This window comes from Solanum dulcamara, chromosome 9 (genome assembly GCF_947179165.1).
Source record: "Solanum dulcamara chromosome 9, daSolDulc1.2, whole genome shotgun sequence".
Classification (NCBI taxonomy): Eukaryota; Viridiplantae; Streptophyta; class Magnoliopsida; order Solanales; family Solanaceae; genus Solanum; species Solanum dulcamara.
In genome coordinates this window covers 22,239,545-22,258,220 of record NC_077245.1, presented here as the reverse complement: position 1 = coordinate 22,258,220, position 18,676 = coordinate 22,239,545, and the positions used below count along the sequence as shown (strand labels likewise).

The 18,676-nt window shown below is 32.1% G+C and overlaps 1 protein-coding gene across 1 annotated transcript; it reads left to right on the top strand.

Annotated features, from left to right (window-relative positions):
• Window positions 1-13,101: 13,101 nt before the first annotated feature.
• LOC129902967 (flavonol synthase/flavanone 3-hydroxylase) lies at window positions 13,102-17,324 on the top strand. The gene is made up of 3 exons (XM_055978431.1): window positions 13,102-13,840; window positions 15,970-16,297; window positions 16,967-17,324. The coding sequence occupies exons 1-3, from the start codon at window positions 13,368-13,370 to the stop codon at window positions 17,177-17,179; spliced, it is 1,014 nt and encodes a 337-aa protein (XP_055834406.1). The 5' UTR covers window positions 13,102-13,367; the 3' UTR covers window positions 17,180-17,324.
• The last annotated feature ends 1,352 nt before the right edge of the window (window positions 17,325-18,676 follow it).

The window sequence follows — 18,676 nt, the reverse complement described above, 5'->3', positions numbered from 1 at the left end:
TTAAAGTTTGTTATTTCTTACGAATTTCTGCAAAATTGTTATTTTAACTATCTTAATAATACAGAGTAGATAACAAAATAAGTATCTAACAGTATTGGCTGTGTCTAATATATTTACAACTGCTGCAATAGATTGCCTGCACATAGTTTAATTAGCTGAATGCTGATAGTCTTAATAGCTGAGTAGTTTTATTGCACGTATGTACTCATCATTTTTGGAGTCTGGTTCATTGGATCCTAATATATATCGTGATTTACAAGTATCAAACAGTTTGTTAATACGACTTTAGAATAGAGATATTCACGTTTTTTGTCAGACGACGCAAGCAGGCACGTGAAGTGAGCCGGTGGAACTTTATATATATCTTCTTCTTCGATTTTTTGGTTAAGAACCAGAAAAACTTTGAAATCCATTTCTAGGAAGACCAATTAATTTTTAAGAAACTTATAAGATTTGTTATTACTGAATAAAAACCATTACACCTTATGGAATTGTGCTATAAGATTCATAAATTTGTCCAATTTTCAAGTTTTAATGAGAAGACAAAACGACAGCTCACGTGCATACAAATTCAGAAGAAAGTTTTGGGAATAAACACAATGTGTGATCATGCATGCACGGTTTTGCTGGAATTGGGAGCACATGACATGAAAAATAAATCTTCCCTTACAAACATATGATTCTCATTTATCTTTATAATTGTTACTCCTCCTGTATTAAGATTAGCAAATAAAAAACAATAAAGATGAAAATAAAAAATAGTATCCGAATCCACAGAATTCACTGTGTGTCCCTTAAGGAATTTAATCCACTCACTGTACCCGAAGTTATGGATTATTTCCTCCCAAGATAAAACGGATAAACTATTAAAGAAGTAGCGGTACCTTAAACTTCAATAATTTCAGCGAACTCAAAAGCCAGCAACAAAATCACACAAAGACTCAACTTTGTTTGAAAGAAAATATATATGCAGAAGAAGGAGAAATTTGATGTTTAAAAATGAGAGGAAAATTCTCTATTTATAGACAACAAAGGGTAGTGTGAACATGTGCTTATTGTGGCTCATCGGAACAGACACAACCTTCTCAAAAGACACAACCTTTCAGAAAAGTCGCAACTCTTTTTAAAAATTCACAACTTTTTAGAAAAGTCACAACCTTTCATTTCTCATTCACACCTTTAAAACCCAACAATAATTATATATATTAGGGAAAATACTCAAATATTCCATTGAACTTTGAGAAGAGACTCGCGTATGCCATCCGTTAAAAGTTTGGCTCATCTATGCCATTGCTGTTTAATAAAAAGCTCGTCTATGCCATTATTTTTTAATTCCGATTTTGCAAAACCACCTTAACAATTTTTAACACTTTTCTATTGGAGTTTTTGAATCGAATATACTCTTTTTGCTTCTTTTTCTTCTTCAAAAACACATGAAGAACACCAAAAACTCCAAATTTTCAACTTCTTCAATTTTTCACGAAATTACCTCAATTTTAATAGTAGCATCCCCCGAGCGAGATATCAAAATCAAATATCTTTTGAGCTCGAATTCAACCTAACCCAACAAGACACATTTAAAATTTCTTTAAAGTTTTAAAACTTCAACTTCTTTTAATGATAGAATTTTCGCCACAACTCTAAATTACTTGAAAATTTGAACATAGACTCAAAAAATGCTATGTTAAAGTTCACTATGTGTACGGTCAGAATTTCAAGTGATTTGGAGTTGTGGAGAAAATTCTACCATTAAAGAAGATTAAAGTTTTGAAAGTTTGAAGAAATTTTAAGTGTGTATTGTTGGGTTAGGTTGAACCCGAGATTGAAAGATATTGAGTTTTGATATCTAGCTCGGAGGGATGCTACTAATGAAATTTGAGCCGATTTCGTGAAAAATTGAACAAGTTGAAAATTTGAAGTTTTTGATGTTATTCATGTGTTCATGGTGTTCTTGAAAAAGAAGAAGCAAAAAAAGTACATTTAGTTCAAAATTCTAATAGAAAAGTGTTAAAAGTTGTTTGAGTGGTTTTGCAAAATCAAAGTTAAAAAATAATGACATAGATAAGTCTTTTCTCAAATGGCAATGACGTAGATTAGGGCCGGCTCAACGTAATTGGAGGCCTAGAGCAAAATTACAATTAGAGGCCTAAAATCTAAACAAACTTATTTATTTGAAATTTATTTTTCTTATATTTTAGATGAAAATTATTAGAATTTAATATTATTTTTTCTGTTATCAGTCTTAGGTAAGATTTTATTAACTCCACGTTGAAAACATCCTTTCATGCTTGTTGTAAGACTTGAAAATTTAAGAAAAAATAAAAAAAAGAATTTAATTCGCTTTGTTCAACACTTTTTGTTATTGATTCATATTATTGACAAAATACAAAAGGAGTTAAAGAAAATACAATAATATAATTTTTTTCTACAAAAAAATTAACAAATAATATATTCTTGATAAAATTTGAGGCCCCCAACATCTGCCTTGTTTTACCAAGCATAGAGCCGGCCCTCACATAAATAAGACAAAATTTTAACGGATGACATAAAAAAAGCCTTTTTTTTAAAAGTTCGATAGCATATTTGAGCCTTTTTCTTATATAATAATTACCTGTTAACTTGCCTATAATTAATTAAAATAACAAATAAGATTAGGGATTGCCATCTTTTTCTTGTTCTTGTTCTGCATAATCTTTATGTCCAGGGGTGGAGCTAGAATGTAGCGAACCCGACAATTTTGTTTTAAATTCTAGATTTATTTTAAGAAATTAATTTAATATGTATAAATTATTAATTTAAAATTAACTAATTTAATAGGAATTGATATTTTCTATGTATAATAGTTCAATTTGTCCAGGCTCCTCTTCTTATTTATATTTTATTTAAATTTCAGCATATCAATTTATGCCTAGCCTATTCTTTTTTTTGTGTTTTTCTTTCTTTTTTATACCTTTATAAAAGGCAGCCAACAACAATTGTTGAAAAGTTATTGCTAGCCAGCAACCAACAGCCTCTTTTTACGCGTTTTAATAAAACACGAAAATGCGTAAAATCCTTTTATGCATTTTCATTCTCCTATAAATAGAGGGCCTCATGCCCTCATTTAATTCATTCAAAAAAAGAGAGAGTAAGAATACAAAGAGAGTTATACACCAAGATAAATATTATAGTCTTGAGTGTCCTCTTTAATAGTTATTGCTTTTATAAGAAAGAAATATTTATTGTTGTTTTCTCCTTATACTTGAGAGTAGTGTACTCCCATATTATCATAGTAAAATGATTCTACTCCATGGTTTTTTCCCTCTATCTTTTAGAGGGGTTTCCACGTAAAATTCTCGTGTCTAATTTATTTTCATTATTTATTATCATATCAAACTTTAGTTGTGGTGCTTCCTCCCTCAACAGTGGTATCAGAGCCCTCAGTTATTCTATTTATTTTATACGAAGGTACTATTTTTGAATAGTAAATTTTCGTGAATAGTAAAATTTGGTGAAAAATACTATTCATGTAAATAGTAAATTTCAATGACGGTACAGTTTGTCACGATTGTTCGCAAAAATATTTAAAACTGATCTAGAAGGGTGTGAAAGAAATAATAATGTCGAGTACAATAAAGTTTGACGTTGAAAAATTCAATGAGACTAATTTCCCATTGTGGAAAATAAAAATAAGAGCGATATTGAGAAAGAACAATTGTTTAGCTGCAATTGAAGGCAGACCCACAGACTTTACTAATGATAGCAAGTGGAACGACATAGACAACAACAAAATTTCTGATTTACACTTGACACTAGCTGATCAAGTATTTTCTAGTGTGGTTGAAAAATAGACGGCGAAGGAAATATGAGATACTCTTACGGGATTGTATGAGGTCAAGTCTTTGCATAATAAAATATTCTTAAAAAGAAGATTGTATACTCTTCAAATGGTAGAGTCCATGTCGGTTACTGAACACATCAATACTTTGAATACTCTATTTTCGCAACTTATAACAATGGGTTGCAAAATAGAGGGGAATGAACGTGAGGAACTTCTTCTTCAAAGTCTGGCTGACTCGTATGATCAACTCATCATCAACCTGACGAACAATACAGAAAGTCTAGTTTTCGATGAAATTGCAGCCTCCGTCTTAGAAGAAGAAAATCGACGCAAAAATAAGAAAGACAGACAAGCAAGTTCGCAGCAAGCTGCAGTTTTGATGATGGTGAGATGAAGACCAACAGAATGTGGCCCCAATGGGAGTCACAATCATGGTAGATCTCAATCAATAAGTAAGAAGAATATCAAGTGTTACAACTGTGGCAAGAAAGGGCACTTCAAGAAAGATTGTTGGTTCAAGAAGAAGAGTGAACACCCTGAGTCATCAAATGCTCAAGGAAATGTTACAAGTACCTCGGATGATGACGATATTTTATTTAGTGAAAAAATATCAAATAATGAAGGTAGAAAATGTTTCACTGATGTTTGGATCATGGACACAGGAGCAACATGACACGTGACTTCCCGAAGAGAATGGTTCCATCAATATAATCCTATCTCAGGAGGGTCTGTGTTTATGGGAGACGGTCATGCTTTGGATGTTATTGGTATTGGATCCATCAAAATAAAGATGTATGATTGCACAATACGCACCATCCAGGAGGTACGACATGTAAAAGACTTGAGGAAGAATCTGTTGTATTTGGGACAATTAGATGATAATGGATATTCATATAAGACTCATGGTGGAGTCATGAAAATATCCAAAGGAGCGCTTGTAGTGATGAAAGCAGAAAAACTTGCTGCAAATCTATATGTGCTTAAATGTGAAGCACACCAAGAAGGAGAAACATCAACCGCTTCAGCAAGATCATTTGAAGAATCAACGATGATATGGCATCATAAACTTGACCATATGTCGGAATGAGGTTTGAAGATTCTTACTGAGCAAAAGCTTCTTCCAGGGCTCAAAAAGGTTTCACTATCCTTTTGTGAGCATTGTGTTACCAGTAAGCAACATAGACTGAAGTTTAGCAGCTTTGTTAAAAGCAAAGAAATATTAGATCTGGTCCACTCTGATGTCTGGCAAACACCGATGGAGTCCCTAGGAGGAGCAAAATATTTTGTGTCATTTATCAACAATTACTCTAAGAGAAGTTGGGTGTATCCAATCAAAAGAAAGACAAATGTTTTTTCAATTTTCAAAGAGTTCAAAGCACGGGTGAAACTTGAATCTGAGAAAAAGATCAAGTGTTTGAGGACAGATAATGGAGGAGAATACACTGGTGATGAATTTGATAACTTCTGTAAACAAGAAGGTATTAAATGAAAGTTCACGGTGGCATATACTCCATAAAAAAATAAAGTAGCAGAGCGGATGAACAAAACCTTGTTGGAACGGACAAGAGCTATGTTGGCAACTGCAGGGTTGGAAAAATCATTCTGGGCAGAAGCAATCAAAACCGCCTATTATATGATCAATCGGTCACCATCAACCACAATTGATCTAAAAACGCCAATGGAGATTGTGGACAGGAAACCAGCTGATTATTCTCGCTTACATATATTCGAAAGTCCTACTTACATTAATAAAAAACTGCCAAAAAGCAACGCAAAAAAGCGACGGACTACGTCGCTTTTTTTGTCAAAATCGATGAAAAAGCGACGCAGTCACTGTCGTCAGTTTTTGCTTGACGCTTTTGAAGGAGAGACGGACAGGGTCGTAAAAAGCGATGAACTACGTCGCTCCTAATTTTTTTAATTAAAAAAATATATAAACAAATACAACGGACTCCGTTTTTTTAGTTTTTTTTTTAAAAAAATTATTTAATATAAAGCGATGGACTTTTAGTCTCTGTTCGTCGCTTTGTTTATCTGAATTTTTTTCAGAAAAGCGACGGACAGGATCATTTTGTCCGTCGCTTTTCTGGAAAATTATTTTAAAAAAAAAACCAGAAAAGCGACGGACTAAAGGACCCTGTTCATCGCTTTTCTGAAAAAATATTTTAAAAAAATAACCAGAAAAGCGACGGACTAAAGGACCCTGTCCATCGCTTTTTCTGCAACAATTTTGACAGCAGAAACCTGCAGTTTCTACTGTCCACCTGCAATCAAAATTCAATTCAATTGTATTCAATTCAGCCTATTCAAACACAAATAACAACAAAAAAAATTCACAAAATACATAATAACAAACATAATTAAATACTTAAAATGAATAAAATTATAATTTAGAATGATTTAAAGTGTTTCAAAATTAACAAAAAATATTCAAAATGTTCATAAACAAACATAGGGAACCCTAAGGACTATTTGCTAGATATTCATCACTATCGTTGGAATCATCCGGAGTGGACGCTCTTGAATAACGGGGCGGAGGCTGACGGACAAGGTTGAAAACTTGTTCTTTAATTTGCTCAACTTGTTCATTCATACTTTTTTGATCCTCGATCCTTTTTTTCTCCGATTCTATCAATGCGCGTGAAAGTTCTGCAATTTACTGAGACATTGCAGCTATCTGAACCCCGTCAATGGCCTTGGCTTGACGCGACGATCCAATACTTTCTAAACCTGATTGGAGTCGTCGTACATTATTCTTAGAGCCCATTCCATATATTCGGCCCTTGTGGCTGCCTCCAACCACTTTTTCTGTCCAAATTTGAGTGGACTGTTCAGGCGTTAGCTGAACCGAATCTCCCATCTCACGTACGTGCCGCTCATAATCTTGCTACATATTAGAAAATAAAAGTTTTAATCAAACTATATATATATATATATATATATATATATATATATATATATATATCAAAATACATTATAATATATCTTGAATAACTTACATAGGCTCGTTCGGTCCTTTCTTCCACCCACTCATCCGGATCCGACTCATTAGTCTTTTTCTTCACATGAGTCTTTTTAAAGACTTCATGGCGATAGAGAGTGCGTCCCAATTCTTTTTTCTATAAATAAAAATACAATTAATGAAATAATATTTTGTGAAATAATTTATTTCAGAAAATAAATTTAAACTTAAAATTTAGAAATTGTACCATCTCCCTCTGAATCGTACCAACACTCTTTGCACCTCCGGTGTGCAACGAGCCACCCTTTAGGTTGACTCTTGCTTTTTTTCCTTGATCGGAAAAGGCCTTGAATTCTTCGGTATCCCAATACCGGCATAATTCTTCAAATATATGAGGTAGCATCCAACTCGAAGGTGCCCGATCATCCCTAGCTTTCTTTAGCCAGCTAGACAGTCTGGCGCTCGCTTTTCTTTCAAAAGTGGTCGCAATGATCATATTGTACCTTGGCTCCCAGGTACATAAAGTCTGAAAAAAATGAGTAACGTGAAATAATTAGTTAAGTAAAATATTAAAGGTAACTTAAAAAACTAGAATTAAATATATATATACCTTGAATTCATTAAACATTGCCTGACGAATATTGTTTAGAATCTTCCGCCAAGAGTGATAGGGCTCAGTATATAGCCTCCTAACACTCTCCTGAAGAGCCCTAGAAGCATCCTTCGAAGGATGTCACTTGCAAGACACATAATAAACGTGTAATTATATCATCACTAAGTTATTAATCTAGCAATAATAAATAAATAAATAAAACATTAAACTTACGAGGATCCATCAGGCTCAATCATGACTCTCCCAAGTCTGTCCCTCTTCCCAAGAGCTAACCCAGACACATCATGTAATGCCTCTGTTCTAGCAGTAGAAGAAGGTGTAGGTGATGTTGTGGGAGTGTCAGTCTCAACACTAAATTTTCTAAGTCTCAGATTAGATATGGTATGATCTATAAAACTTCTTGCACCGTCAATAAATTCAGGTTTTAAACCACCACCAACTTCATAATGCATGTTATACATCCACAAACGATGATTCATCTACAAAATTACATATATTCAAGCGTAATTAGTTCATAAAGACTATAATTCATTGAGACTACAACTGACATTAATTCAAGTTATAATTAATTAATTCATATAATAATTCAGTTCAAGTTATAATTAATTTAAGTTATAATTAATTAATTCATGTAATAATTAAGTTCAATCTCTACTTAATTCAAATTGTAATTAATTCAAGTTATAATTAATTAATTCATATAATAATTAATTCAATTTATAATTAAGTTCAAGTTCTAATTAATTCAAGTTATAATTAAGTTCAAGTCCGAATTAATTCAAGTTATAATTAAGTTCAAGTTCTAATTAATTCAAGTTATAATTAAGTTCAAATTCTAATTAAGTTCATATTCTAATTAATTCAAGTTATAATTAATTAATTTATATAATAATTAAGTTCAAGTTCTAATTAATTCAAGTTATAATTAAGTTCATATTCTAATTAATTCAAGTTAACATTAATTTCATGTTCTAATTAATTCAAGTTATAATTAATTTCAATTTCTAATTAATTCAAGTTATAAGTAATTCAAGTAAAAATTAAGTTTCAAACCTCATGACATTCAGGTTGAAGTTATAAATTAAAATATCCTAAAATTCAATTATCTAAGTTATTCAAACTAGCTATAAAGTTTAAAGAGTTCAAAATTTATACAAACCTAAAAAATTTCTAAGTTTAACTTCAAAAGTCCTAAAGTTCAACTTCATGACTTTAAATATAACTCTACTTAGCTTAATTAGTTCTAAAGTCTAAAGATTTCAAATATTATACAAACCTAAAGTTCAAAATTAATATCTAAGTTATTCTAATTATAAGTTCTAAACTAAAGTCCTATATATAATTCAAGTATCCAATTTCCAATATTTTTCTAAGTTTCAAACTTCAAAATTTTCTATATTCATGTATCTAAGTTATTCTAAAGTTCAACATTAGCTTAATTAGTTCAAAAGGAAGTTTAACCTCAACAAGATTTCTAAAGTAAACAAAAATTTCAACTTCAAAGTTCTAATTAAGTTCAACTTCTATATTTAAGTATCCTAAAATTCAAGTATCTAAATTATTCTAATTATAAGTTCTAAAGTCCTAAAACTCAAGCCTCTAATTAAGTTCCAATATTTTTCTTTAAGTTTCAAACTTCAAAACTTCCTAAATTACAATCCAATATACAAATGAACTACAACAAACTAAATGTAATGACTTAATTAACTAACTAACATCATAAATTACTAAAAAATTTACAATCTAATTCAACAACCCAAATCTAAATTAAGCCCTAAAATCAAAATTATAACTACATTCACTAATTTCACTATCCAATATACAAATGAACTACAACAAACTAAATATAATGACCTAATTAACTAACTAACATCATAAATTACTAAAAAATTTACAATCTAATTCAACAACTCAAATCTAAATTAAGCCCTAAAATCAAAATTATAACTACATTCACTAATTTCACTATCCAATATACAAATGAACTACAACAAACTAAATGTAATCACCTAATTAACTACCTAACATCACAAATTACTAAAAAATTTACAATCTAATTCAACAACCCAAATCTAAATTAAGCCCTAAAATCAAAACTATAACTACATTCACTAATTTTACAATCCAATATACAAATGAACTACAACAAACTAAATGTAATCAACTAATTAACAAATGACAAATAAAAAAAATTAAAATTTAGTTTTAGGTTTAAGCCCTAATCTCTTAAACATGACTAATAGTCCAAAAGCTCCAAAAGACGGCGGCGGCGGCGGTTGACTGACGGAGGACTGAGATACAATGGTGGGGCGGTGGTGGGACGGCGGTGAGAGGGAGGGATTTAGAGAGAAGGCAGGGAGAAATAGAGAGTTTAGAGAGAAAGGGAAAACTAAAAAAAGAACGTTCAGTCTTGAACATATTTAACAAAAAGCGACGGACAGCGTCTCTAAGTCCGTCGCTTTTAAAAAAATATTTGACAGCCATTTTGACCAAAAAGCGACGGACAAAGCGACACCGTCCGTTGCTATTTTAAATATGTTGACCAAATATTTTGACCAGTAGCGACGGACTTAGCGACCCAGTCCGTCGCTACGTTAAAAAAATAGAAAAAAATAAAAGAGACGGACTAGGCGTCACTGTCCGTCACTCCTATTAAAAAAATTTTAAAAATAAAAAAAACGACGGACAACATCGTTTTCTCCGTCGCATTTTATTTGCGACGCAGTCCGTCGCTTTTTGTTCGATCGATTTTTGGCAGTTTTTTAGTAGTGTTATGTTATGTACAACACCCAAGAAAAATTGAAGTTGGATCCGAAATCCAGGGAATGCATTTTCTTAAGGTATGCTGATGGAGTCAAGGGGTATTGCTTGTGGGATCCCACTGACCGCAAGGTGGTAATCAGCAGAGATGTTGTATTTGTTGAAAATAAGATAGAAGCAAAAGAAGGTAGCACTTCAAAAGAAATATCAGAGACTACTACAGTTGAAGTTGAAGAAAGAAAAGAAGTTCCAGTTTCTTCTGAAGTAGCACCAGAACACGAAGAACAAGGGCAAGCTAAGATCGAAACTCCACAAGTTCGATGGTCAACTAGGGAGAGAAAAGAACCAGCTTGGCACTCAGATTATTCTATGGAGGGCAATGTTGCATACTGTCTATTAACAGAGGATGGGGAGCCTTCAACTTTTCACGAGGCTATGAAATTCCAAGAATCATCTCTGTGGATGGCAGCAATACAAGAAGAAATTGAAGCTCTTCATAAAAATAAAACATGGGATTTTGTTCAATTACCACAAGAAAGGAAGGCCATTGAAAACAAATGGGTCTACAAGATCAAATACAATGGTAATGATCAAGTAGAGAAGTATCGTGCAAGATTAGTGGTGAAAGAATTCGCTCAGAAAGAAGGTATAGACTTCAATGAGATATTTTCTCCGGTGGTCCGACTCACAACAATTCGAGTGGTCCTGATGATGTGTGCTATATTTGACTTGTACTTGGAGCAGTTAGATGTCAAAACTATATTTCTTCATGGAGAACTTGAAGAAGAAATTTACATGCTCCAACCAGAAGGTTTTGAAGAACAGGAAAAAGAGAACTTGGTTTGCAGATTGGACAAATCTTTATACGATCTCAAACAGACGCCGAGATGTTGGTATAAGAGATTTGATTCCTTCATTATAAGCCTTGGATACGACAGACATTGTTCAGATCCTTGTGTTTATTACAAGAGATTTGGTGATGACGATTTTGTTATTTTGCTGTTGTATGTTGATGAAATATTGGTAGCAGGCCCCAACAAAGATTGTCTCACAAATTTAAAGGCACAGTTAGCTAGGGAGTTTGAAATGAAGGACTTGAGACCAACAAACAAGATTCTAGGGATGCAAATTCATCAAGACAGAAATAATAGAAAGATTTGGCTTTCTCAAAAGAACTACTTGAAGAAAATCTTGCGACACTTCAAGATATAAAACTGTAAGTCAATTTCTACCCCACTTCCTATTAATTTCAAGTTATCCTCAAGAATGAATCCTAGCAATGAAGTAGAGGGGATGGAGATGTCTCAAGTGCCATATGCATCAGCAGTGGAAACTTTAATGTTCGCCATGGTATGTACAAGACCTGACATTGCACAAACAGTGGGAGTAGTTAGTCGATACATGGCTAATCCTGACAGAGAGAATTGAAATATTGTTAAGAGGATCCTGAGATATATCAAGGGTACCTCAGATGTTGCAATATGTTATGGAGGATCAGACTTTACTGTTAAAGGTTATGTTGATTCAAATTATGTAGGTGATCTTGATAAAAGCAAGTCCACCATAGGTTATGTGTTTACTCTTGGTGGAGGAGTTGTAAGCTGGGTTTCAAAATTGCAATCTATAGTAGCTACATCTACGACGAAAGCAAAATATGTAGCAGCTACACAAGCTAGCAAAGAGGCAATATGGATGCAGATGTTACTGGAGGAGCTCGGGCACAAACAAGAGAATGTTGCTCTATTTTGTGACAGTGAGAGCGCTTTGCATCTTGCAAAGAATCCGACATTTTATTCAAAGATAAAACACATACGAGTTCAGTATCACTTTGTTCGTGAGAAGGTGAACGAAGGCAGTGTGGATATTCAAAAAATTCACACTAATGACAACCTAGCAGATATGTTTATGAAATCGATCAATAGTAACAAGTTTAAATGGTGTCAATCTTCTGTTGGCCTAGCAGAAACATAACATTGAAGTAATTAGGTAGAAAAGATGGTGTGAAGACTTAATTGATTCTAAATTAAATCTTCAAGTGGGATAATGCAAGAAAAGTCAAAAAAGGGAGGAAAAGTAAAAGGCAGCCAGCAACAATTGTTGAAAAGTTATTGCTAGCCAGCAACCAACAGCCTCCTTTTACGCGTTTTAATAAAACACAAAAATGTCCCTAATTATTATATTTTTTGGCTAAAAAATATCCTTCAACTAACAAAGTAGCTCAAAATACCCTTCTTACTAACAATTACTCCAAATAAGGAAAAATGGGTTAGTATTTTTTTTTTGGGTTGTGTGTGCGTGTTTGAATGTGTATAGAACTTCCAATTTTAAAAAATAAAAAAGATGACATATATACCTACTTTTTTCTTTTTCTGGTTCCTTACATATTCTATTTTAAATATGATATTACGTACCATTTCTTACCTAACTAATTAAAATTTATTTTTCTACATTAATAATAATGAATTTATTTTACTAACTCTAACAATGATATGATTAAAAAAAATAATCAAATTCAGTTATACCTTAGTATGTTATACTAATAGTACTTATTGTAATTTTTAGTCATCCCAAGTTATATAATAGTTTGAAAGAAATACTAGGATAAATATCTAGTTGAAAAATTAATGCAGGTAATTAAAATTTATATAAAACATAAAATTGACATTATATAAAAATTATGATTTAAAATAATCAAATTAAATAGACAAAAAATTGAATTATTATACATAGAAAATATCAATTGAGAGTTATGATTTTAAGTCGAAGTTCGGGTAGTCATCCAAACAAGGTTTTGGGGTAGTTTGAATGAGTGGCTCCTCATACTTTGTAAGCTAATTTGAGGTAGGTTGAAGGAGTGGCAGTTATGATACCAAGTATCGCTTTCCATCATCAGTTACATGTTTCTTATTTAATTTTCATTTCAGATTTTACACAAAACAAATAATAAGTTGAGTTCAGTAGGTGGTATTAGTGAACCACAATAGTCCACGAGAAAAAAAAAAGAAAAGGATCCCCACTTTGTTTGGTAAATCCTATTTCCCTTCATAATGTTAGGTAAAGGCAATAAAATTGGCAAAAAAAAGGTTTGAATGAGAAAGAGTAAAAATACACCGCGTCACTTTCCTATAAAAGGGAAATAAAATGTGAGGGGACTAAAGAGAAAGAAAGAAAAACAAGAGTTCAAGGTTCAGAGCACAACAACAGCCCTAACGATGGAGGTGGCAAGGGTCCAAGCAATAGCATCAACAACAAAATGCATGGACACAATTCCATCGGAATATATTCGTTCAGAGAACGAACAACCTGCAGCGACAACGCTGCAGGGAGTGGTTCTTGAGGTGCCAGTCATCGACATAAGTGATATTGTCGATGAAGAAAAAGTAGTGAAAGAGATTAGGGAGGCTAGCAAAGAGTGGGGTATTTTTCAAGTGATAAATCACGGGATTCCTGATGAATTGATTGCGAATTTACAGAAAGTTGGGAAGGAGTTCTTTGAGGAAGTGCCACAAGAGGAAAAAGAGTTGATTGCAAAGAATCCAGGGTCGCAATGTATAGAAGGGTATGGGACTTCTTTGCAGAAGGAAGTTGAAGGCAAAAAAGGTTGGGTTGATCATTTGTTTCATAAGATTTGGCCTCCTTCAGTCATCAACTATCGTTATTGGCCTAAAAACCCTCCTTCCTACAGGTTTTCTCTCACTTTATCTCTTTTATCTTTTTCCTTATTTGGTTGTTGGTTAGAGTTATGCATCTATTAGTAATATAAAAATTAGTTATGAGTGAATATATGTATTATTTTATGCATGTATTAGGTATTTCACTTTATATCCTCCATAAAATAATACATATTCTCTAATAACTAATATATGTATTAGTTATGCAGCAAACCTCGTATTAATTATATATATATGAATAACTTATTTTTTATCCACCTACCTAATGTTGTATAAATTATACAAAAAATCAATACATGAATAATTTATTTTTATCCGGCTAATAAACGATACCTAACTATATTTTATGTATTATATATACAATATGAGAGTAGTAAAAAATAAATAGATTACCTATTACTTACAACAAGATTAAAAATATATTAGTAATAATGAAAATTCATTAATGATGTGAGATGTATATATAAGGTAAATAATTAATGAAAGAAATATGCATGCACGCAACCATTTTCATGGTTGTTACGGTAGTGTTGTCATGATTTGTTTAAAGCCTTTTGCGTTCGTTAGGGCGCCATTTTTGCTTCTTTGTGCATTTATTATAGTTTGCTTCTTTAAGTTTTCAAGTTAGACTAGTTTACTACTACTTTGTTGATGAATGCTGTTGTAAGATGGATTGAGCTCCTCTCTTTTTTTGTCTTCTAAGTTCTTGTTTAGATCGAAGATATATAGTATATCTTAAAATTAAGAGATAAGTGTCAAAAATACACCTAAATTATTATATTTTTTGAATTTCATACCTAAACTATTACTTATTAGTTTGGAAAACTAATAAGTCATAGTTTATGTATGAAAAACTCACACTCCCAATAGTTTAGGTATAAAACTAAAAAAAAGAGGATAATTCAGATGTGTTTTTGACACTTATCTTTAAAATTTATGATTATAATTTAATTGTCTAAAATAAAGCACTAATCATAATTTAGATAATTAATTCCTTTTTTAACAAAAAATTAATTTATGTGATAACATCTTAATTTTCCCAAGATCAATGTTGAAGTTATATTTTTACCTTTTTTTCTCCATTTCAAAATATTAACTGAGAAAGAAATTGAGAAATGGACAGTAAGAAAGATAACATAACGGAGCTGGAAAATTAAGTAGGAATATAATATTTTAAAAATATATATATTTATGAACAAAATAATATGTAGTGTTTGTAGGATTACTACAAAATTTGGAAGCAAATATATAAAAAATTAATTATCTAAATCATAAATCATAATTAGGATCTTGCTTTAGTCAATTAAATAATTTATATTAATTTTAACTTGTGCCACATGTCTTCGATTCAAGCAAGATTTTAAAAAATTGAATATAAGACAAATGAAAATTAGGAGCGGGATCCATGTTAGATGTTTATGATTGAATATAATATAATATTCTAAGTTTATTACGTACGTAGTATAAATGAACGAAAAGTAACTAAATTCATTTTTCTCAAAACTCCTTCGGTTTATATACTCAACTACCACACTTAAATTCCTGCATTTAATCACAATGTCCAAACTGTCCAACAACCATACGGAAAACATTCAAATGTAAAATCAAATCATGCGGCTAGACTTTGATAAGTTTTAAATCTTAAATTCGTCATATTAATTTATTTATTTATATTAATTTTTTAGAGAAAAATCAAATAAAATGTCTATTGAGTCAAAATTTTTATCTAAAATAACTCAATTATCATTTTTTTTAATAAAAAATATCATTCAACACTTTTCAATTGCAAGGGAATTGTAATTCGCCGCTTTCTTCCCTTCAATGGTCAAAAATTTTTGCTCCCCTTTTTCTTTGTCTTCATCTTCGGTTGTCTCCTTCTCTTTCTTTTCTAATATTTGTCCTCTTCAGGTCGTTGAGGAAGATGAGCTAACATATATGGATGTATCTATTTCTGATAAATGATTATACATCATATATACACGATTATATATTATCTACACAATATGATACATTATATAATTATGGGATTCCTATAATTATTTATACGATATCAATACATTACATATATATACGACCATTTTTGTTGAAAATAGTTTTTGTCACCGATTACATAATTAACCAATTTATTTTTTTATTTTTGTAGGGAAGCAAATGAAGAATACGCAAAGAGGCTGCGAGAAGTTGTAGATAGGATCTTTAGGAGCTTGTCACTTGGGCTTGGTTTGGAAGGCCATGAAATGATGGAGGCAGCTGGTAGTGAAGACATAGTTTACTTGTTAAAGATCAATTATTATCCACCATGCCCACGGCCCGATTTGGCTCTTGGAGTTGTGGCCCATACAGATATGTCGTATATCACCCTTCTTGTCCCAAATGAAGTCCAAGGCCTCCAAGTGTTTAAGGATGGCCATTGGTATGATGTCAACTACATACCAAATGCCATAATTGTCCACATTGGTGACCAAGTTGAGGTACATCTCCTATTCCCTTCTTGTTTATCATACTATCATTTTCGGTGCATTGAACTTGTTTCTAGGGTTAGGTTTTCCCATACCCCAAACCTAATTGGACCATCACCAAGTATTCATATATTCAACTTCAATTTTTTTTCGATTGTTAATAAATTTTAAATACCCTAGTTATTATTATTATAGGTATTCGGTAAAAAATTTCACGGATTTTTAGAATGATGATTTTAAATGATAATTACTCACTCTGTTAACTTTTACTTGTCACTATTCCTAAAATAGATTTTAAATTTTTACTTTTCACTTTTAATATATATCAATAAATGAATTTTTTTTTGTTCGTGTTTTATTCTTAGTATTAACTACTTATTTTCCAAATCATTAATAAACATCAATTAATAAGGGTAGTGTGGTAAAATAATCATGTAAATCATTGTTTTCTTGATGGGTGTTTAAAGTCTAAATGTGACAAGTAAAAATGAATGAAGAAAGTAGTAATTAGGTCTTAAATTTAATATTTGTACATATTTAATGAATTTCTTAATTCAAATATACATTCGAGTAAAAGTTAGATTTGTCCAAACACGTACACGGGCTTCTAGCCCTATCATACTCTCTCTCTCTCTTTCTCTTTATGTTCCTATTTCTGAAATTGAGTGAATGGTTGAACAGATTCTTAGCAATGGAAAATATAAGAGTGTGTATCATAGGACAACAGTTAACAAGGACAAGACAAGAATGTCTTGGCCTGTTTTCTTGGAGCCTCCATCAGAGCATGAAGTTGGGCCAATCCCTAAGCTGATTAATGAGGCCAACCCACCCAAATTCAAGACCAAGAAGTACAAGGATTACGTCTATTGTAAACTTAACAAACTTCCTCAGTGAAGAATTATGTATCCATGTCCTAATTAGCTTGTACTTCATCAGTGACATATTTTATTACACTTGAGAACTTTGTGTTTAATTTTAAGCTGTTCGAAACAAGCTAATGATGATGACATGTTAATACATACGCGTAGATATTTCCTTTCGTTTTTGACCCATTTCACTGTGTTTGATTCTAGGCATGTCAAATTATTAATGCATACAAGGTCTTAAATCTGTGAAGATTTAACAAAAGGTGTTTTTAAGTCTTGTTTTTAATATTGGTGACTTTGGTTTGGTCAAATAGAAATAAATGAAAAGTAGACTTAATTAGAGTAATTAAAAATCTGTGTGGGGTATATTAATATTTTAAAAAATTTGAAAAGTCTTTCTTATCTTTTTAAATTTCAAATTTCTTTTCTCATTATCTTTTTAATCTTCCTTTTTCTCTCCTTTTTTTCGTTTCAAATTTCTCTCTCCCTCATCCGTTCTTTCTTCTCTTTTTCTCTTCCTCTATTTTCTTCTTCTTCTTCTTTATGGTCTTTTTTGCTGCAGTCATCACCGCCTACTTTCATCAATGAATATTGCGCTCTTTTCATTTTCTTTCTTATCCTTATTTTTACAACCTGTTGCAACATGTTAGCAATATGTTGCAATAAGCAATATGTTGCAATAAGTTATATGTTGCAACATATGTCATCATCTGTTGCAACATATGTCGTCATCTATTGCAACATATATAGTCATATGTTGCAACATATATAGTCATGTGTTGCAACATATGTCTATTTATTGTAACAAATGATATCTGTTGCAACATATGATTTACCTGTTGCAATAACTTTAGCAGTTGTGAGGTGAAGGAGAGAGTGGTTATGGCAACATAAAAGGTGTTGATATTGGTGGTAACAATGAAGGTGGATATGATGGTTGTTGTGGCGGCGATGATGGAGTAGAAGGAGGTGGCAATGGTGGTGGTGGAAGACGAGGAGGTGGTGGTGATGGAGGAAGAAGAAGAAGAATTTATGGTGGTGGAGGCGGTGACGATGATGGAGGAGAAGGAGGTGACAACGGTGGTGGCGGAGGAGAAAATGGTGGTGGTGGAAGACGAGGAGGTGGTGGTGATAGAGGAAGAAGAGGAAGAATTAGTGGTGGTGGAGGTGGTGACGGCAGCAGAAGGGGGAGGGGGAGAGGTGGGATGGAAAAGATAGGGTTTTTGTATAAATAATAAAACTTGAGGGTTTTAAAATTAGTGTCACTAGGAATAATCTTAAATTTGTCACCTCTACTCAATAATTAAGATTTAAGTCACTTTTTCTTAATTTTAAAACTCTTTTGTCGCCCTTAATTAAAATCCTCCTTAAACTTTTGAATAATAGTAATAATACTTTTTATTTTAGAGTCTACTCTTCTAGTTTGCCACTTGACTGGTTGGAGAGGGGCGTTCAGGCACTTGACGGTAAGGAAAGGGGTTTTGAGAAAATTAGTTCACACCTATCTTTGATGAAAGAAGCCGCA